General features: G+C 43.6%; 1 protein-coding gene across 1 annotated transcript in view; it reads right to left on the reverse strand.

Moving 5' to 3' along the window:
* Window positions 1-311: 311 nt before the first annotated feature.
* The window catches only part of CTDP1 (CTD phosphatase subunit 1), a 193,930-nt gene continuing 171,981 nt past the window's right edge, over window positions 312-22,260 (reverse strand). The window contains exon 13 of the mRNA XM_069730928.1: window positions 312-1,304. Coding sequence (XP_069587029.1) covers window positions 1,160-1,304 — 145 coding nt within the window. The 3' untranslated portion in view covers window positions 312-1,159. The remainder of the gene's footprint in view (window positions 1,305-22,260) is intronic.

The following is a 22,260-nucleotide window of genomic DNA, read 5'->3' on the forward strand; positions in this document are numbered from 1 at the left end:
TCAAGACTGAATAGAGTCAGACTTTATCAAGCCAGACAAGTCTCAGCTTAGCCTCTAACAACTGATCTCAATATTCAAACTCCCACAGATCAAGATATCTGGCACGTCAAAAGTTGTGTAAACATGTAGTACAAAGTGGTGCATCATTTCTTAAAAACGGTGACGAGTCTCAAATTTGATGTGAAAAATTTGCAAAGACATAAAAGAGCAGTCATCTAACTACAAGAACCACCTTTGAGAATAGTACTATTTGCCTATGATGAACAAATGTCTTTTATGACATAAAACAAATAGTGACACACACCAATATCTACAAAATGATCGGTTTTATTAAATGAAAGAAAATCTGTTTTGGAGGGTCAGATATGAAATAGAATATACAAAAACTTTACATTAGTCCTCTCATTATGAATAAAACCCTATTGCAAGTTAAGCTATAGCAATGAATTCATCTGCCTAAAGAACATCCAATTTCATAAATTTCTGTCCTTGAAGCACCAGAACAGAGAGTCAAGCGTAAAAAAAGCTAAACACTGCTTTTCTAGCAATTCCAAACTAATGCACAGAGGAACGTGTAAAAACAGGAGATTTACTCAGTGAAATCAGTTAGAGGCAAGTGACAAGTCAAGTTTACAATTTCTCATATCACATTTTCTACATCTATACAAATATATATATATATTGTATATATTTAAAAAAAGTTTTATTTTGATATATAAGGAAAGAATGTGTTTCCTTCCATGTGATGGAACTTCAGCCGCCAGTGGACAGCTCCTGCTCTACTTCTCTGACTAAAGTCAGAAAAGCAAGAGACACATAAAAATGTAGAACAAAAACAAAAACCCAAATCTCTCAAAATCTACAAAGCTTTGACAAAAGCATTATGTCTTTGGCATAGCACAAATTTCCCAGTTAATACTTGTTTCCTTTGCCTTAAAGAAGATGAAATAGTATCCTTATGTAAAACACCCTTAAAAATAATTAGCTCAAAATGTGTAAAACAAGTTGTGTCCCCAGCAAAATATACAAATATGCTACTGTCAAGAAAAAAGAAAGTGAAAACAAAAAAATAGACAAAACTGAAGTAGCAAAACAACAATTGGTTTCAGTTATGTGTGCAATTACACAATTTTTTAAGGTTTTCCTTTCGGCAGATGTGTCAAATGAAGTCGTTGAGCTCTGCTTCAATGGCTGCTGCCATTTCATCTGCCTCCGAACTGCTTCCCTCTTCATTACTGGATTCTTCTTCATCAGCATCATCTTCATCCTCCTCATCCTCTGCATCCAACTTTCTCTTCTGACCTCTATAAAAACAAACAAATGACCTGATCAATTACGGTTTATTAATCGTTATGATCACAAAGCAGGAATTTGGATAGAAAAACAGGCTTATTAGCTTTAATGTTAGAAACCAATTTCAATAAGCCACGTGGAACTTAATAAAGCAGGTAAACAATCAAAACAAAAAAAAAATACTGACATGGGGCAGATGCGGAAACTTTGGAATAAAACAAAACAAAGCACATAAGGAAGACTATTTTAAATTTACAATATATCTTGACCTAACATAATAACATCATTTCATGAGGCGAAATTACTTCACCCAGCTAAATATGGCAGCCTACTTACTAAATGACATATGGGATATGTCAAACTCTGATAACTAGCCTTCAGATGTCCCAGGGGGCTTCATTAAATCACTTACCTTGTCCCAGTCTATACAGCAAAGTTAACCAGTGAGCAGAAGAAGAAATAGTGGTCTTTTGCTGCTCAATGGCTCTTTGCTGTATAGACTGGGACAGAATGGGAGATTTAATGAAGCCTCCTGAACACAGCTGAAAACCTAGATAAGGCACTGCATATGGACACACATACACATTGCTCAGCATAAATGAGTACACCCGCTTTGAAAAGTACAATTTTTATTAATATCCAATTGAAAACTATGTCCAACATTTTGAAACATTTTTTTAACCCATAACATGAAATCAAGGTTATTTTAACTCATTACAAAATCTTGAGTTTTACCCAAATTTGTTAAAGCCTTAACAAATTATTAAACCCTTCACGACATATCTCCCCCTTTGATGTGGGCTCTGGCGCTGAGTCCACATCAGCTGACATGTGCCCCTAACAGCTAAGGGTGGAATCACGTTCCACCTGCGGCTGTTAACATGATAAATGCCACTGTCAATCTCTGACAGCGGCATTTAACATGCTTGCACCGGAAGCGCATCACATGACCGCGGGTCGTCGAAGGGTTGGCATGACAACCCGGGGTCTGCAGGAGACCCCTGTGGTTCTTATAGCCAGATAGCTATTATCGCCACCCAGCGGTCGGCGCTCATAGCAAGTATCATTTTAGCATAGCTAAATCGGATGATCGCAGCTTATAGTCTCCCATGGAGACTATTGAAGCTACTACAAAAGAAAAAGTTTTTAAATATATATTATATATATCTATATATAGATATACCGTATGTACTCGAGTATAAGCCGACCCCCCTAATTTTGCCACAAAAAATGGGAAAACTTATTGACTCGAGTATAAGCCTAGGGTAGGAAATGCAGCAGAAACTGGTGAATTTCAAAAATAAAAATAGATACCAATAAAAGTAAAATTATATATATATAATACTCTGCAACCATATAGATTGCTCTGCACCGTTCATTATCCATCGATGTGCCATAGAAAGCTGTGCCCCATATAGATTGCTCTGCACAGTTCAATATTGCCCCATAGATGTGCCATAGAAAGCTGTGCCCCATATAGATTGCTCTGCACCGTTCATTATTGCCCCATAGATGTGCCATAGAAAGCTGTGCCCCATATAGATTGCTCTGCACCTTTCATTATTGCCCCATAGATGTGCCATAGAAAGCTGTGCCCCATATAGATTGCTCTGCACCGTTCATTATTGCCCCATAGATGTGCCATAGAAAGCTGTGCCCCATATAGATTGCTCTGCACCGTTCATTATTGCCCAATAGATGTGCCATAGAAAGCTGTGCCCCATATAGATTGCTCTGCACCGTTCATTATTGCCCCATAGATGTGCCATAGAAAGCTGTGCCCCATATAGATTGCGCTGCACCGTTCATTATTGCCCCATAGATGTGCCATAGAAAGCTGTGCCCCATATAGATTGCTCTGCACCGTTCATTATTGCCCCATAGATGTGCCATAGAAAGCTGTGCCCCATATTGAATGCTCTGCACCGTTCATTATTGCCCCATAGATGTGCCATAAAAAGCTGTGCCCCATATAGATTGCTCTGCACCGTTCATTATCCATCGATGTGCCATAGAAAGCTGTGCCCCATATAGATTGCTCTGCACCGTTCAATATTGCCCCATAGATGTGCCATAGAAAGCTGTGCCCCATATAGATTGCTCTGCACCGTTCATTATTGCCCCATAGATGTGCCATAGAAAGCTGTGCCCCATATAGATTGCTCTGCACCGTTCATTATTGCCCCATAGATGTGCCATAGAAAGCTGTGCCCCATATAGATTGCTCTGCACCGTTCATTATTGCCCCACAGATGTGCCATAGAAAGCTGTGCCCCATATAGATTGCTCTGCACCGTTCATTATTGCCCAATAGATGTGCCATAGAAAGCTGTGCCCCATATAGATTGCTCTGCACCGTTCATTATTGCCCCATAGATGTGCCATAGAAAGCTGTGCCCCATATTGAATGCTCTGCACCGTTCATTATTGCCCCATAGATGTGCCATAGAAAGCTGTGCCATTGCTGCTGCTGCATTAAAAAAAATTAAAAAATGACATACTCACCTCTCTTGCTTGCAGCTCCTCAGCGTCCAGTCTTGGCGTCTCTCCGCACCGACTGTTCAGGCAGAGGGCGGCGCGCACACTAGTACGTCACCGCGCCCTCTGACCTTAACACTCAGAGCCAGAGGACGGGAAGACTGAGCGGCGCCCAGCGGGTGGAACGCGGACAGGTGAATATGTAATACTTACCTGCTCCCGGCGTCCCTGGCTCCTTCTCCCGGACAGCTGGTCTCCGGGTGCCAAAGCCTCTTCCTCTGTCAGCAGTCACCGTTACCGCTCATTAGAGAAATGAATATGCGGCTCCACCCCTATGGGAGTGGAGTCTATATTCATTACTTTAATGAGCGGTCCCACGTGACCGCTGAACAGGGGAAGAGCTGCGGCACCCGAAGACCGTGGGACTGCAGGGACAGCGCCAGGAGCCCCGGAAGCAGGTAAGTATGCCTCAGACTTCTCTCCCCCTCGCCCACCGACCCTGCCACCGAGTATAAGCCGAGAGGGGCACTTTCAGCCCAAAAATTTGGGCTGAAAATCTCAGCTTATACTCGAGTATATAGGGTATATATATATATATATATATATATATATATATATATATATATAAATTAAAGTTTAAATCACTCCCCATTCAACTAAAAACAAAAAGAAATTACATTTGGTATCCCCGAGTTCAGAAACGTCCAATCTATCAAAATATAAAAAGAATGAATTAGATCGGCAAACGTCATAACGAGAAAAAAATCTAAACGCCAGAATTATAGCTGTTTGGTCACTGCAACATTGCATTAAAATGCAATAACAGGAGATCAAAACATCATATCTACACCAAAATGGTATCAATACAAATGCCAGCTCGGTGCACAAAAATTATCCCTCACCCAGCCCCAGATCCTGAAAAATGGAGATGCTACGAGTCTGAAAATTCTGCAATTTCTGTTTTTATTTTTAACAAACTTTGCAATAAAAAAAAGAACCTAGACATGTTTGATGTCTGTAAACTCGTAATGACCTGAAGATTTATAATGGCAGCTCAGTTTTAGCATTTGGTTAACATGATAGAAAAAAATCTTTTGTAATTTCACCGCACTTGCAATATTTCCCCAGTTTTCTAGTACACTATATGGTAAAATCAATGGTGTCGTTCAAGAGTACAACTTTTCCAGCAAAAAAAAAGTCCTCACATGGTCATATTGATGGAAAAATAAAAACGTTATGCCTCTGGGAAGAAGGTGACCAAACAACAAAGCAAAAAACGAAAATGGCCTAGGGTGAAGGGGTTATTGCACCCCCACCAAAAACTACTACAGCTAGTATTTTGATTGACCTCCAAGAACAGCACCAAGTCTTCTAGGCATTGAATAAACAATATTGCAATATTTTTTTCCATTCTTCAAGAACAATCTCTTTCAGAGCCTGAATCCAGAGCCCGAATCCTGGATGAGAGTGATGCTCAACTTTTCTCTCTAGATAAATGAACGGGTTAATGTGGATATAACCTGCGCTGCTGAATGATCGTATATCCAGACGTATTTCACATAAAGAAATGTGGTTTATTCATCGCGTTTCAAAGTGTAAGTGACTTCTTCATCAGGAAATACCACACGAATACAGAGTCAGAGCTCAATTTAGCTCTGACTGCGTATTCATGTGGTATTTCGTGATGAAGAAATAACTTAGACTTTGAAACGCGATGAATAAACCACATTTCTTTATGTGAAATAGGTCTGGACATACGATCATTCAGCAGTGCAGGTCATATCCACATTAACCCGTTCATTTATCTATAGACTGGTCACTTGCTGACCCGTGGATCAGCCGCAGCGGATAACTTTATATGCTTTATCAAAAGCTCCATCTAGTGAGTCGAATTTGATAAAATCTATTCATTTTGCGTTGATCTCTCCAGCAGTATTCCTTCAAATTGTCTCTTTAGAGTTCCCCACAGGTGTTTGGTTGTGATCAGACCAAGAAGCCCGCTTGGCCACTGAAACACTTTCACCCTGTTCTTCAGAAATGCAAGTGACCTTAGATATGTGTTTTGGATTATTATCATGGTGGAACAGTGTATAACTATGTAAAGCAGTCAATACAAGAGAAGATCGTATTCTGCTACAGATGGATCTGAATAAGTTGGAAACTTGGGCCAAGAGGTGGCAGATGCAGTTTAGCAATGATAAATGCAAGGCAATACACATGGGAAGAAGGAATCAATATCACTATTACACACTAAACTGGAAACCACTGGGTAAATCTGACATGGAGAAGGACTTGAGGAGTCTAGTTAATGATAAACTTACCTGGAGCAGCTGCCAAGGCAAACAGGATCATGTGAGGCATTAAAAGAGGTCTGGATACACATGATGAGAGCATTATACTGCATCTGTACAAATCCCTGATTAGACCGCACATGGAGTACTGTGTACAGTTTTGGGCACAGGTGCTCAGGAAGGATATAATGGAACAAGAGCGAGTACAAAGGAGGGCAACAACATTAAAAAAGGGGATGAGGGAACTACAATACACAGAGAGATTAGCAAAATTAGGATTATTTAGTCTAGAAAAAAGGCGAACTAATACCCATGCATTAGTATACAAGTGGACAATACAAATATCTCTCCGAAAATCTGTTTATGCTAAGAAAGGTGACAGCCACAAGAGGGCATTCTCTGCGTCTGGATGAGAGAAGGTTTTTCCATCAACATAGAAGAGGATTCTTTGCTGTTAGGGCAGTGAGAATCTGGAATTTCTTTCCTGAGGAGGTGGTGATGGCGAACTCAGTGGAGGGGCTCAAGAGAGGCCTGGATGTCTTCCTGGAGCTTAACAATATTGTATCTTACAGTTATTAGGATCTTTAGAAGGACGTAGATCTGGGGATTTATTCTGACGGAATATAGGCTGAACTGGATGGACAAATGTATTTTTTCGGCCTTGCTAACTATGTTACTATGGGCATAAAGTGATGGTATTATCTTCTTTCAATATAGAGTAGTACATCTGTGAATTCATAATGCCATCAATGAAATTTAGCTCCCCAATACCAGCAGTCTCACATAGGGATACTGCCACGACCATGTTTCACTGTAGGCACCATGACATTTTTCTTTGTACTCCGCACCGTTGCAATGCCATGCAGTTTTGAAGTCTTTTGTTCCAAAAATATTTATTTTGGTCTCATTCCAGAATCCCTGTATTCTTCATATTTTTCAGCATGAGCCCTGGCAAGTTACAGACAGGCATTTTTATGCATAGGCTTCAAAAGAGGCTTCCTTTGTGGACAATACCCATGCACGCCAATATTATGCAGTGTATGCTGTATGGTGTCACGGGAAATACCGATTCAGCTTTCTTTTTCAAGCTAACTGCAGTGAACCTTCATGTTATCTTCAACCCTTTTCATGAGAAAAAAATGTTCTTGTGACATTTTCCTTCCATGTGGTTCCATGAAAGGTGAAGGGGTTTTGGTTGATAACTATTGCTCTTTGATAGTCAACTATCTACTGAACACTGGTTTAATGAATAAATACTTAACTGCTGAATTGTTGTTAATGAGTTTTGGAGTCATTTTTGCAGCATGGTCTTGATTAAATTTGTTAAAGGGAACCTGTCACCCCCCCTCAGGCGTTTGTAACTAAAAGAGCCACCTTGTGCAGCACAAATGCTGCATTCTGACAAGGTGGCTCTTTTAGTTATGATGCCTGCACACGCTGAAATAAATGCTTATAAAATGTGCCCCCTCATACCGGGAAACCGTCCCGAAGGCGGGACTTTCCTTCCTAATCACACCCAGTACAGCCGTCACTCCGGGCGCCGCCTCCTCTTGCAGCATTATCGTCCCCGGCGCATTAACTTTTTTTCGTGCATGCGCAGTTGCGCTGCCCTTTGTACTTACAGCGCAGGCGCTGGGGACGATAATGGAGTAAGAGGCGGCGGCGCCCGGCGCGCACAGGCCCAGAGTGATGGCTGTGCTGGGTCTGATTAGGAAGGAAAGTCATGCCCCCGGGACGGTTTCACGGTATGAGGGGGCACATTTTATAAACGTTTATTTCAGCGTGTGCAGGCATCATAACTAAAAGAGCCACCTTGTCAGAATGCAGCATTTGTGCTGCACAAGGTGGCTCTTTTAGCTACAAATGAGGGGGGTGACCGGTTCCCTTTAAGAAAATTACTTTTCTCTAGTAACCCCCCCATGACAGCACACCTGGAGGATGTTACCCCTTTCCTAATAGGGACAAGAAATGACAAGAGGTTAAATAACCCCTCCCTCATCCTCCCCCTCAGTGTTCTTTCCTGTCCCTACTAGGGATGAAGAGGTCATCCCAGGTGTACTGTGCCGGCAGCGGTCACCGGGGGGAATAGATATAGTTTGGCCGGGCAGCTGGGATCGGACTTACGTCTATTCCCCGTCGCTGCTCCCGTCTCCTCCGACTCGGGACTCCTTCACCACCATTCCGCACCTTCGGGTAAGGTCTGGGGCGTTCTTTGGCTGGAGGCCACTCTGAGCTCTCCAGCCCTTCTCCTCCTCCGCGCGTGTGTGCACTTCCGGTCTGAAGCCGGCGGCAGGATATGACGTCAGACGCCGGCCGGCTTCACTGAACTGGAAGGTCCTTGTGCGTTCCAGCTGGAGCGCTAGGAAGACAGCATGGAAGACGTCGGCGTTCTCCTCCCACGTACTTCCGGACACCGGAGGTCCTCATCCTGGAGGACAGGTGCTGCGGTACGGTCGCCTATATATTTAGGCCCTGGACAGGAAGACATCGCAGGTAGGACCACTGTGTGGTGAAGACCGTGGAGATGTCTGCTTCCTCACGCTCTGCACCTGCAGATCATAGCACCATCCCGGCCCCAGTGAGTAGTCTGGCCCAGGGTGTCCATTCCCTGATGTGGGTTATAGTCTTATGATTCCTTCTCCCCTTCCTTTTTAGGGGGACAAGGAACCCACATCAGGAGGCAAAACTAAAACTACCCGCAAATGCGCAGTTTGTATGAAGAAGCTGTCCTCTTCATACAAGAAATCATTGTGCAAAGAATGCACAGAAAAAATCATCAGGGAGGAACAGCCGTCTCTGATGGATGAGATCAAAACCTTAATCCAGCATGAAATTAGAACATCGCTGGCCACTCTTTCCCAGCCTACACCATCTCCTAGTGCCCCTCCTGAGGCTAAGAAAAGAAAACTTAATCCACAGGAAGAAGGGCAGGAGGACTCTCAGGGGGAGACATCGGACGAACCCCCAGAGGAAGGTGAATTATCCTTTGACTCTGAGACCGTCCAGCAAGAGAGATACTACTTCTCTTCAACTGACATAGAACTCCTCAAAGCTGTGAGGAAGACTATGGAAATTGAGGAAGAGAAGACGGCCCAGTCAGTACAAGAAGAGATGTTCGGAGGGCTTCGTTCTAAGAAGCGTCAGGTGTTTCCTATTCACCAAAATATCCAGGATTTAGTTCTGGAAGAGTGGGAATTCCCAGAAAAGAAGCGGACTACTCCAGCGGAAATTAAGGACAGATTTCCTGTAGATGCCGAGACAGCTTCATGCTGGTCGGAGGTTCCAAAAGTGGACGTTCAAATTGCCAGAGTAGCCAAAAAAACCACGCTATCATTCGAGTATGCCTCCCAACTGAGAGACCCTCTGGAACGTAAGATGGACGGACTACTAAGGAAATCGTGGGAAACATCAGCGTCCTTATTGAACATTAATTCAGTATCCACTTGCGGCTAGATCAATGCATCGCTGGCTGGGGCAGCTAGAGGAGCACTTGTCCTCAGGTACTCCGGGAGAAGATATTCTAGCCTCTTTGCCTATCTTCCAGAAAGCAAGAGGCTTTTTAGCGGATGCTTCCGCAGAATCCGTGAGAGTGACGGCGAGATCAGCTGCACTGTCAAACTCAGTAAGGCGTGCACTCTGGCTAAGATCCTGGTCTGGTGATATGACTTCTAAGATGAGGCTGTGTTCTATTCCTTTTAAAGGAAAGTATATGTTTGGACCAGCCTTGGATGATCTTCTGGAGAAGGCTTCAGACAAGAAGAAGAGCTTACCAGAACCTAGGAACCCTAGGAAAAGACCCTTCCGCGCTCAGCAAGAGCATACTCCTCAATACAGAGGGAAGGGAAAAACAGGTCGTTGGAGTTATCCAAAAGGAGGGAAAGACAGGAATCTTTTTCTTTCCCAACCCCAAAATCAGAGAAAGCAATGAAGCTATCATTGTGGGGGGTCGGATCTCGAACTTCCTCCCATTCTGGCAAGAGATCGGTGTGCATCAGTGGACTTTAAGATTGGTCAAAGAGGGAATGAAAATAGAGTTCATATCATATCCCAAAAAAAGAATAAAAACGACAACGTTATCTACACCAAAGCTACAGTCCACATTGATAGCGGGGATAAAGGATCTCTTAGTCAACAATGTGATCTCCATAGTCCCAGAAAACGAGAGAAACAAAGGTCATTATTCCAACCTATTTCTGATCAAAAAAAACAAACGGAACCCATCGGATGATAATCAATTTAAGACCTCTGAATCAATATGTAACTTACAGAAGATTCAGAATGGAGTCCGCCAGATCGACAGTACCCCTAATAGGGCAAGACTTCGTCATGGCAACCATCGACCTACAGGACGCATATTATCACGTCCCAGTCCATCCAACTTATCGGAAATTTCTAAGGTTTCCGGTCACCAGAGGAGAGGCTATAGACCACTTTCAGTTCAATGTCCTCCCATTCGGACTATCCTCAGCTCCAAGGATTTTCACAAAGGTCATGTCTGAGGTAATGGCCTACATCAGAAGTTGGCAGATATGCATAATCCCGTACCTCGACGACCTCTTGGTAGTGGCCCCCACGGTTCCAATTCTACAGGAACATCTTCAAACAACATTCCAGATCTTGTCATCCCTGGGATGGGTGGTAAACCCCCAAAAATCGGATATGGTTCCGTCCACAACGAAGATCTTTTTAGGGGTCTTATTAGACTCCCACAACCAAACATCTTTCTTACCCAAACAAAAGCGGTCCCTGCTTACATCAAAAATAAGAATGTTGCGGGACAAGAAGATAGTATCTCTAAGATGGGCCATGTCGGTTCTAGGGACCATGACATCATGCATCCAGATGGTGGCATGGGCACAAGCCCACACCAGGATAATTCAGACCCATATTCTATCAAGCTGGGACGGATCCCCAGGTTCTCTAGACAAAAAGATCCGGATACCACCGCATGCAAGGTCCTCATTGACATGGTGGCTACAGAAAGAGAACTTAATAAGAGGAGTTCCCTGGTTGCAGGACCCAGCAGTGACCATAACAGTAGATGCCACGGAAAAGGTTGGGGAGCTACGGTAGACCAGCACATATTCCAGGGATACTGGTCAACCGAAATAGCACAGCAATCCTCAAATTTCAAAGAACTAAAAGCAGTAGAAGTTCTCAGAGCAGCAGTAACTCTTGTGCAGAATTCCCATATAAAAATATACTCGGACAACATGACAACAGTTGCCCACCTTCGCCATCAGGGAAGTACAAGACACGAGGATCTAAAAACAATATCAGCGAGAATATTTTCGTGGGCCGAAGAACATGTTCTCTCCATATCCGCCCTACATATAAAAGGAGAAATAAACGTACAAGCCGACTTCCTGAGCAGGACAAAGATCCATCCAGGAGAATGGAGCCTAAACCCGGAAGTCTTTCAGATACTGGTCAGAAGATGGGGACAACCAGAAGTGGACTTGTTCGCGAACAGTCAGAACACAAAAGGTAGACCAGTTCTTGCTAGACCCAATGAATCCGGGGTTAGCTGTGGACGCATTGGTCCAGCCATGGACATTCACACTAGCATATGCTTTCCCGCCATTGCCAGTCCTATCAAGAGTCCTGCAGAAGATAAGGGCAGAGAAACTCAGGGTGATCTTGGTGGCTCCACTTTGGCCCAAAAGAAACTGGTTTGGGGCCCTCATCAGCCTAAAAATAGATGGACCCATAGCACTTCCACCAGTTAAGAACCTTCTCTACCAAGGGCTGATACTCCATCCAGATCCCGAGAGGTTGCACCTAAATGCCTGGCTTCTGAATTCTCAATTCTGAGGACCAGAGGGCTACCAAAGAGAGTCATTAAGACACTACAAAAAAGCCGAAAAACAGTAACTAATTCTATCTACCAAAAAATCTGGAAGACTTATCACATGGCGTGCTCCTGAACAACCTAACCCAGACAGACCGAACCTAGTCAGGATCCTGGATTTCCTACAAGATGGGCTGGAAAAAGGTCTCATACCCAGCACCCACAAGGTACAAGTGGCAGCCTTGAGCTCTTATTTTGACCAGTCTTTAGCTGACCATAGATGGGTGAGAAGATTCATGACGGCGGCATCCCGCATATCTCCAAGACCCATAAATATAGTTCCATCCTGGGACCTGAATATAGTCCTGAAAGGACTTACTCTTCCACCGTTTGAGCCCTTGTCATCCATAAGTATGGATAAACTCGCCTGGAAGACCACCTTCCTGGTAGCTATAACAACAGCCAGAAGAGTTGGTGAACTACAAGCCCTGTCAATCAATGAGCCCTACATGAAGATTCTTCAGGACAGGCTTATCCTGCGATTGGACCCATCCTTTCTCCCAAAGGTCGTCTCTGATTTCCACAAGTCGCAGGAGATAATTCTTCCGTCTTTCTATCAGGAACCAAAGAATGAGGAAGAGGAACATTTCCATACTTTGGATGTTCGGAGAATGGTAGTTTATTATCTTCACGCGTCAGAGAAGATTAGAAAGGATCAGAATCTGTTTATTCATCTTCTCGGCCAGAATAAGGGGAAGAAGACTTCCAGATCCACAATTGCAAATTGGATCAAAAGAGCGATCCTGGAGGCTTATCAAATTCAAGGCCTTCCACCACCAGAAAAGCTCACAGCTCATTCTACTAGGGCAACAGCTGTCTCCTGGGCCGAGAAAGCCAGTGGTTCCATTGAGCAAATATGCAGAGCGGCTACGTGGTCCTCGGTCCATACGTTCTCCAAACATTACAGGCTTGACCTGATGTCAAAAGAAGACTTAGCCTTCGGAGAAAAAGTCCTTAGTGCTGTAGTCCCTCCCTAAATATTACTCTTGGGTACTGCTCCAGGTGTGCTGTCGTGGGGGGTTACTAGAGAAAATAGAATTATTCTTACCGTTAATTCGGTTTCTAGTAACCCACCACGACAGCAGGAGTAATCCCTCCCTTTGCTTGATATACGTTCTGAAAAGAATAAATATAATTTGAAGCACTCCATCTCCTGTGGTCCTTTATAATAACACTGAGGGGGAGGATGAGGGAGGGGTTATTTAACCTCTTGTCATTTCCTGTCCCTATTAGGAAAGGGGTAACATCCTCCAAGTGTGCTGTCGTGGTGGGTTACTAGAAACCGAATTAACGGTAAGAATAATTCTATTTTTTTGGGGTGCAAAATAATAAATCTGATTTGCAATGAATGGCCCACATTTGTGGGAGTATTTTGTATATCTTAAAAAAAAAACCCAAAACACTGCCATAGAAGCAACATCAAGTCACAATACTAACGCTTAAAGATGGAGGCAGCACAGGTGGAAAATACTAATGAAACAACCATTCACAACCTACCATTCATAAAGTGCATTAGTATCATGACCTGGTATTGGTAAATGCAGTTTGTTTGTTTTTTTGGTGGGGAGGTGATTTGTTTTCATTTTGTATGTCCTTTTTTTTGGGGGGGGGGAGGGGAGTGGGAGTCAGAGTTGCATATGTAATCTGGGTAAAAAAGAAAAAAAATATTCTGAACATTTTGCCATCCTGATAATATTCTGTACAGTCAACTATTTCCATATTACTCAAGAGTTGCAAATATTAAAAGTAACTTAGCTCTTCAAGGAAGGGGCTGACTGTAATCTTCAAATGGTAAGTGGTTTATTAAAAAATCAATGAAGCAAAGCTAAAGGGAATCAAGAAGACATTCTGCCAAACAAAAATCGCCCTTTTTTCAGTTACCGTAATTTAACACAAATAACCCAAGTCCACAAAGCCAGGAAAATACATGGAGTCAGCACAAATATGATTTTATGTAAACTTCAAAGTCAAAAACGCTTAAATTTGGTTGTTTAGAAAAAAGGTGTACTTCAAAAGACATGCAGATGGAAGAGCATAGTGCATGAAATGAAAGTATGAGAATAGTGACTACGTGATCTGATCTCTGCACTTTAAGGGTAAGTTCACACTAGGTATTTTTTCCCAGAGTTTTTCGTTTCTGCAGCAAAACCTGATCTCTTGACAGACAAGAAGCAGCAGAAAAAAAATGTTTTCCTTGGGTTTCGCTGTGATTTTTGCATGCTAGATTTGTGTCTTATGCATGCTGATAAAGTTTAGTTTTTGAAACTAAAAAGTCCTATTCTATAAGTATGGCACAAAAAACAGCAAAACCTGATACCTGCGCTTTTTTTCACCATCCATTCATTCCAATGGGTAAAAAAAAACATTGAAAAAAGTGAAATGCTCCATTGTGCAAAAAAAACCATGCAAAGCACAAAATCCTGATGACAAAAAAAAAAAAACAAGGTATGGGGCGTGAGATTTCTGAAATCTCATCGACTTTGCTGGTACTGTAAAAAGCAGCTGGAAATTTTCATTTAAAAAATGCAAAAACACCTAGTGCGAACTTAGCCTAAATGATTATACCTGACCGTAATACAGGGCATAATCAAAGGCCCAAAAACCAGTAAGGGTGTGTGTCCACTGTCCGGATTGACGGCGCTTTGGACGGAGCGGAAAACCAGCTCCACTCAAAGCACCACCCCTTCTGTACGCGCGGTGATTCCGGATGTGTTCATTGTACATATCCGGAATCACCGCACCCTAAACATAGGACCCTGTTATTTACCTTGCGGCAACGGAGCGTCACCCCAAGGTAAAGAGACATGCTGCGTTCTAAAAAGACGCGCTGCATGTCCATAAACGCAGGGCTGCCGGATGTGTGTTCGCACACATAGTGGAGATGAGATTTCATAAAATCCCCTCCACTATACTGTAACATCTGGACGCTGCGGGTTGAACCCTACAGCTAATCCGGATGTAATCTGGCCCATGGACACATACCCTTAAATATTACATAATAAAACAGATGGTAAAGCGATAAGTCATTTTCTTTCCTTAGTGCAGCGTTCCTCACAAACTGACTAACACCATCTTATAAAATGGCTGCACATTATAATAATTTTGTTATTATTATAGCGCCATTTATTCCATGACGCTTTACATGTGAAAAGGGATAAACGGTACATAATGAAAACAAAAAATAATCTTGATCAAAACAAGTCACCAACTGGTACAGGAGGACCCTGAGTGCTCACAGTCTACAAGGCATGGGCGAGGATACAGAAGGTGACCGTAGAGCTGGTCATGCAGCGGTACGGTGGATTGGGGGTTACTGCAGGTGTAGGCTTGTCAGAAGAGGTAGGTCTTCAGGTTCCTTTTGAAGGATTCCATGGTTGGCGAGAGTCTGTTATGTTGTGGTAGAGAGTAGGGGGGATGCAAGGGAAAAATCTTGTGTGCGATGAGGAGATAACAGGGGCATAGAGAAGGAGAACTTGTGAGGATCAGAGGTTGAGTGCATGTAAGAGCCAGGAAACTAGATCACAGATGTATGGAGGAGACAAGTGGTGGATGGCTTAATATGCCAAGGTTAGGGTTTTGAAAAGGAGTCTCTGGGCAATGGAGAGCCAGTGAAGGGATTGAGAGGCCGGGGAATAGTGGGGGATAGGTGGATTAGTCGGGCAGCAGAGTATAGGATAGATTGGAGGGGTACGAGAGTGTTAGAAGTGAGGTCACAGAGCAGGAAATTGCAGTAGTTGAGGTGCAAGATGATGATGAGGGCATGCACGAGTGTGCACATGGACCAGACCTGTCCATCAGACTCCTCTAGTAGAAAAACAGCTTTCCAATGTGAGGCATTTTCCTGTTGGAGGAGATGGATGGACAGGCCTGGTCACATGCTCCTCCACCAGCAGCCATTATATAGACAGACGTGCTGGTCAACCTGTGAGGAAAGCTGCGCTAACAACAGCGAGTCCGAACTCTCTAAGGAAAAAACCCCCAAACACTTGAATCTTAATTGTGACCAACGAGGGTAACCAGACAATTACTCTTCTTTAAACTAAACTGTTGCTTATATTTAAAGTGGTTCTCTGGTCACATGATACTCATGACCTATCCTGAGAATAGATATATGAAAAATACTTTGGCACCAAATTGATGGGAGAGGAAATGAAATCTTGATATATGATTTTTACTACGGATTTAAACCAACCTATTTAAAACAGAACAGGCAGACGTTTCGGCGGTATAAAGCATTTTTCAAAGTACCTCTGAATGAGTAAATAAAAAGAAAATTCAGAAGTACAAAAATGAAGACTCGTTGAAGCTCACACTGACAGGGGCTTTTATAATCTTCTATTAACGTCTGATTTGTCTGTATTATCCTTTGGATTAATTTAGTCACTGCCTCCTAGCAGGTTTTTTTAAGAGTTTATTCCAACCACTATACTGAAACCATACCTCTCTGCTTAATTTCCCTCGGTTTCCCTCCCAAGAGAAAAAAAAGCCGAATTACTTACCTGTAATGCTCTTTTAGTGAGTTCACGACAGCACCCACTGGAGAGAGGGATCTGCCCCATAGGAACAGGAAGCCTACAGAAAATAAAAGGGGACGATCCGCCTCTCCTCCTCAGTTGGATTTCAGAGTACCAGGAGGACCGCCAAGTATTAGGCAAAATATTATTTTATGTTTATGCTTACTTACTCTCTATTTAACAAGAAAATATCCTATTAGTACGTGCTATATTAATTTCAGGGAGGGACGTGACTGGGTGCTGTCGTGGACTCACTAAAAGAGCATTACCGGAAAGCAATCCGACTTTTTACTCTTCGCCACGACAGAACCCACTGGAAAGATTTCTAGAGACCATCACCTAGGGAGGGACCACCGTGCTGAGGACAGTCCTGCCAAAGTCCAGGTCAGAAGCTGACAAGAAGTCAAGCCTATATTGGTTATAGAAGGAGCTGACCACATTGCCGCCTTACATATGTCTTCAATTGGAACGTTTCCCCTTCCAGCCCAGGAAGATGCCATAGCTCCAGTACAATGCGCTTTAATGTCCTCTGGAGGATTTTCATTTCTCGTGGAGTAAGCCAGGCGGATAGGCCTTCTTGCGGCCCTGGAAGGATATGAACAGAGCCCTACACTGCCTCCAACTCCTAGTCCTTTCAATAGAGTTTAAAACTATTCTCTTAACATCCAGGGTGTGAAACGTCAAGAGTGGAGGGATCCTTAAAGAAGGTATGAAATTTTCCTGCAACCTTAGGAAGGTATGAGGGGTCTGGTTTAAAAATCAGTCTATCCTGAAACGTCAGTAGAAAAGGTGGATCTATAGACAAAGCTTGAATGTCACTAACTCTCCTAGCAGATGTTAGTGCTACTAAGAGGGCCGTTTTGAGTGATAGGTGTTTTGGGGATGCTGTATCTATTGGCTCAAAGAGAGATTCTGTCAGAGCGGCTAGGATCAAGTTTAAATTCCAGGGAGGAATTCTGGGTATGTTAACAGGACTGATCCGTTCACAAGCTGTGATGAATCGGGACACCCATATATTTCCTGCAACATTATGGCAATAAAGGGCCCCTAGTGCAGACACATGGACTTTAAATGTATTTACAGATAAACCTAATTCTTTCCCCCCTTTGTAACAATTCTAAGATGGGCCCTATCGGGACTTCTGTAGGATCAGAATTTGTATGGAATTGTAGGAATTTCCTCCATATTTTAGTGTAGAGTTTTGTAGTAGACTGTTTCCTGTTCTGCAGGAGTGTACCAATTAATCCTTCTGAAAAACCCCATGATTTTAGTATCTGCCTTTCAAGTTCCAGGCCGTCAAGTGGAGACTGTCCACCTGAGGATGGAAGAAAGGTCCCTGATAGAGTAGGTTGCGGATTGAGGGGAGGACCCAGGGGTCTGATATCGACATGGTTTGTGGCCACGAGAACCATGGTCTCTTGGGCCAAAATGGTGCTATTAGTATTATCCTTGCCTCCTCCTCTCTGATTTTCCAAATAACTTGTGGCAATAGTATTATTGGAGGGAAGGCGTATGCCAGATTGAATCGCCAAGGAATTTGAAGAGAGTCTAGAATGTCTGGATGATCTGCCAAGGATAGGGAGGCAAATTTCCGTACTTGTTTGTTTTTCCTTGTGCCAAAATGTCTATTTGAGGATGACACCACAGAGATACTGTTTGAAGATGCGATGATTTAGGCACCATTCCCCTTGTCGTAGTGTATATCGACTTAGGAAGTCTGCTTGTTGGTTGTTTTCTCCCCTGATGTGAAGGGCAGAAAAGGATAACAGATATTTCTCGGCCAGGTTCAAAATTTCTACTGCAGAAGACATGAGAGTTTCTGATCGAGCACCACCTGTATCACCACTATCTGTTTAGATATGCCACTACTGTGGTGTTGTCTGATAAAATTTTGACATGTTTCCTCGTAGCTGCGGAAGAAAATGATGTAACATGATTTACTGCATTTAGCTCTTTTAGGTTAGATGAATACTGGAGTTCCTCTGTATTCCATATCCCTTGGCAGAAGCTGTTTCCCATATGGGCACCCCATCCGCGGGGGCTAGCATCAGTGGATAAAGTATGGGATGATGTTATTACCCACAGGACACCACCCGCCAAATGGTTACTATCTAGCCACCATATTAGAGAAGTCAAGACGTCGTGGGACAAGGTTAACTTATTCTCAAGGTGACAGAGTAGCAATCTTTCCTCTCAGGGAATCTGATGTTGCAGTATCCGAGTATGGTATTGTGCCCACTGAACTGCTGGGGTACAGGAGGTAAGGGATCCTAACAATGAAATTGCTTCTCATTCGTGGTTTGTGCATTGCAGCTGTAACTTTGTTTTTAATAAGCCATATCTTTACCTGAGGAAGTAGACACTTTTGGCTTGTGGAGTCTAGATGGAACCCTAAAAACATCTGGAGGAAACGTGGGTTAAGTCTGGACTTCTTGAAGTTGATGATCCAGCCTTGATTCTGTAAAGATGAGACAGTGAGAGCTAAACATTTAGCGCACTGGACACCCGAATTCCCGACGACTAAAAAGTCATCAAGGTAAGGGATAATTAAGGTGTCTTTTTGACTAGTTTAAGCCATCACCTCCAACATCACTTTGGTGAAGATTCTTGGTGCTGTGGAGAGGCCAAAGGACATGGCTGTATACTGGAAGTGACAGATTTCGCCTTCGAATGTTACTTCAACCCCGAAGTATCTTTGGTATCTGTCATGGATAGGGAAATGGTAATATGCATCTTCTATGCCCCCCATCGTGCAATTTGGGAAAAGAAGCTTAATGGTGGATCTGATTATTATATTTTAAATTTATGGTTTTGAATAAATTTATTACGTTTTTTTCAAATTTATGACTGTTCTAAATGAACCATCGGGCTTGGGAACTAGGAATACGGTAGAGTAAAATCCTCTACATTCTTGCCCTTCTGGAACCTTAACTAAGACTCTTTTGGCTAATAGGTTTTGAATTTCTATATCAGGGGCTTTTTGTTGTATTGGTGAATTGAGGGATGTTTCAATAAATGAATCGTGGGGATTCTGAAGAAATTCTATTTTTATTCCTTTCCTGATTATATTCAAGATCCAAGAATTAGCTGTTATTGTTTCCCTCTGTGAGAAGAATAATTATAGTTTACCACCTACTGGGGTGACTGGTTCTTTAGTACTTATTTTCCTTTCGGAAGCCAGGTCCTCTAAACATAGTACCCCTCTGTTTCTCTTCCTTTGTGGGCCATCTCGTTGGTCTTTCTGCTTGTCTTCTTTTACCAAATAGCCTTCTTTTAAATGCTCTCCTATAGACAGGAATAGAAGAATCAGGAAAAGCCTTTCTCCTTTCTTTTGCCTTGGTGAGTATGTCATCTAAGGTTTTCCCAAAGAGAAACTCACCCTCACATGGGATAGCGCAGATCTTTGATTTCGTCTGTGTATCCCCTTTCCAACTTTTCATCCACAGAGCCCGGCTGGCATTATTTACCAGACCTGCAGATCTCGCTGCAAGGCGTTGTGTGTCCGCTGATGCATCGGCCATAAAGGCTGCTGCCCCTCTAATTAAAGGAATAGCATCCCGCAGTTTATCTCTAGAGACTTTTTTCTCAATCTGTTGGTCCAGTTGCTCAATCCATACGAGCATTGATCTGGAGGTGCATGTACTGGCCACTGCTGGTTTAAATATGCCCTTAGTTGCTTCCCATGACCTTTTTAATGATGATTCTGCCTTGCGGTCAAGAGGATTGGAAAGCAGGCCCACATCTTCCACTGGTAGTGTGGATTGTCTAGAAATACAGGCAATGGCTGTGCCCACCTTAGGGACTTTAGCTCACGTTAGTAGCTCTTCATCACTAAATGGATATTTTCTTTTTGAGGCTGATGGGAGGAAGCTTCTCTGGTCTTGCTTTTCCCATTCTCTTTATATCAAGGCTTTCACCGCCGGAATGACCGGGAGGGCTCTCCTTTTCTTCTCTGCTAAACCCGCAAACATTATGTCCTGCATGGTTTGAGCACCTGTTGTCTCCTCACACCCCATAGTGTTTCTTACTGATTTCACTAAGTTATCTACCCTATCCAAGGGGAAGCATGATAGCCCCTTCAATTTCTGATGCTGATGATGAAGAGGATGCGTGTGAGGAGTCCGCGGCTATTCCCTGGTCATTATCAGATTCCGAGCTGGAAGCTACTTTCTTTTTGCTTTTACTCTCTGAGGCTGTGTTAGGATGGGCAATAGCTCGCAACTCCTCTCTAATTATAGCACGTATGTCTGTAACTGACATCGCTGCCCCTGCATGGTCTCACTGATGCATTCCTTACATAGCTTCTTGGGGTAAAAATCAGGGAGAGGTTGACTGCATAAGGCGCACTGCTTGTTTTGATTTTTGCTTCTTCTAGGCCTGAAAGAGGGGGGATACGCGAGAGAGAAAAGGGATGTCAGCTTAATAGGTTTTAAACACTCACCCAGTGAAGCTATCGGTACCGGATCGTGAGGCCGAGGTACAGTCCTGAATCTGGAGTCCGCTGCGTCACTCGTGCGACTGGCATCTGTGGAACCTCTGCCTGCGGAGTTCCCTGCTGGAGGATTCGTGATCTGGCCTGGGGATGACATAATTGCATCGCCGACTACCAGCGATGCTGCGCTTTTATAGAGAAACTAGATGGTGGCTCAATTCCAACACATTGGGTATTCTAGAATATGTATAGTAGTATATAGCACAGCCCACGTAGTATATAACACAGCCACGTAGTATATTGCCCAGCCACGCAGTATATTGCACAGCCATTGCATAGGCAGCATCAATAGTAAAAAGTTGGTCACACAGGGTTAACAGCAGCGTTAAAGGACTGCGTTACACCGCGTTCTGCCGTGGTGTAATGCACTCCGTGCAACGGACTGCTAAAACCTTATGTGGCTGCTGAATGGAGGGGAGTAGGGAGGGGCCAATTCGCGGCCGGACTGTGCCTGTCGCTGATTGGTCGTGCGACCAATCAGCGACCTGTGATTTCCGTGACAGACGGAAGTTAGAAACAGACGGAAGTACCCCTTAGGCATATATATATATATATATATATATATATATATATATATATATATATATATATATAAATATATATATATCAATCACTTTTTTTTGTGACCCAGAAGTCCCCATCTAGTTCCGGGTCAGCAGCTGCAGTGTACTGCGCATGAACCTATCAGCGCTTCCCCCACGGCTTGTACCTCGGCCTGTGTGCACCGAAGTTCCATCTTCACTTCTGGGGTAAGAGCATCTGTGTCAGTCGGCGCATACGTGGACCTGGATTCCCACACCGGGCCGCGTCCCGGAGCGCTGTTTTTCACCCAGTGCGACCGCTATGTCGGTCGGGCCCTGCTCCACTCCTGGGCCGCCCCTGGGGCTGTTAGGGATGTGCTCCATGCACCGGACTGCGAGTCTCCTGAGAGACCGGGCGGCCCTCCCAGACCCGGTCATCACTCCATCCCACCAGACAAGAAGGGAGCCGTCAAACGGAACTCCCCCGACACTGCCGCTGGACCGCAGCCCCTGCCGTTCTCACGGAAACCGCACAGGTGGCATGCACTGGCCCAGGTATGTCTTCTTGTAGGAGAATCCTACAGTTCCCGTAGGAACAGGAAACCAACTGAGGAGAGGCGGTCAGCCCCCTTTTATTTTCTGTAGGTTTCCTGTTCCTATAGGGTGGATTCCTCTCTCCAGTGGGTGCTGTCGTGGCGAAGAGTAGAAAACACAATCGTTGGTTAAAGTTACTTAAAGAGGTTGTCCACTCTTCAGACAAACTATTTTTTATCTAAATGTTTGGCCCCGATAACATTAAAAAGCCTATAATCACCTGACA

This window comes from Ranitomeya imitator, chromosome 6 (genome assembly GCF_032444005.1).
Source record: "Ranitomeya imitator isolate aRanImi1 chromosome 6, aRanImi1.pri, whole genome shotgun sequence".
NCBI classification, from domain to species: Eukaryota; Metazoa; Chordata; class Amphibia; order Anura; family Dendrobatidae; genus Ranitomeya; species Ranitomeya imitator.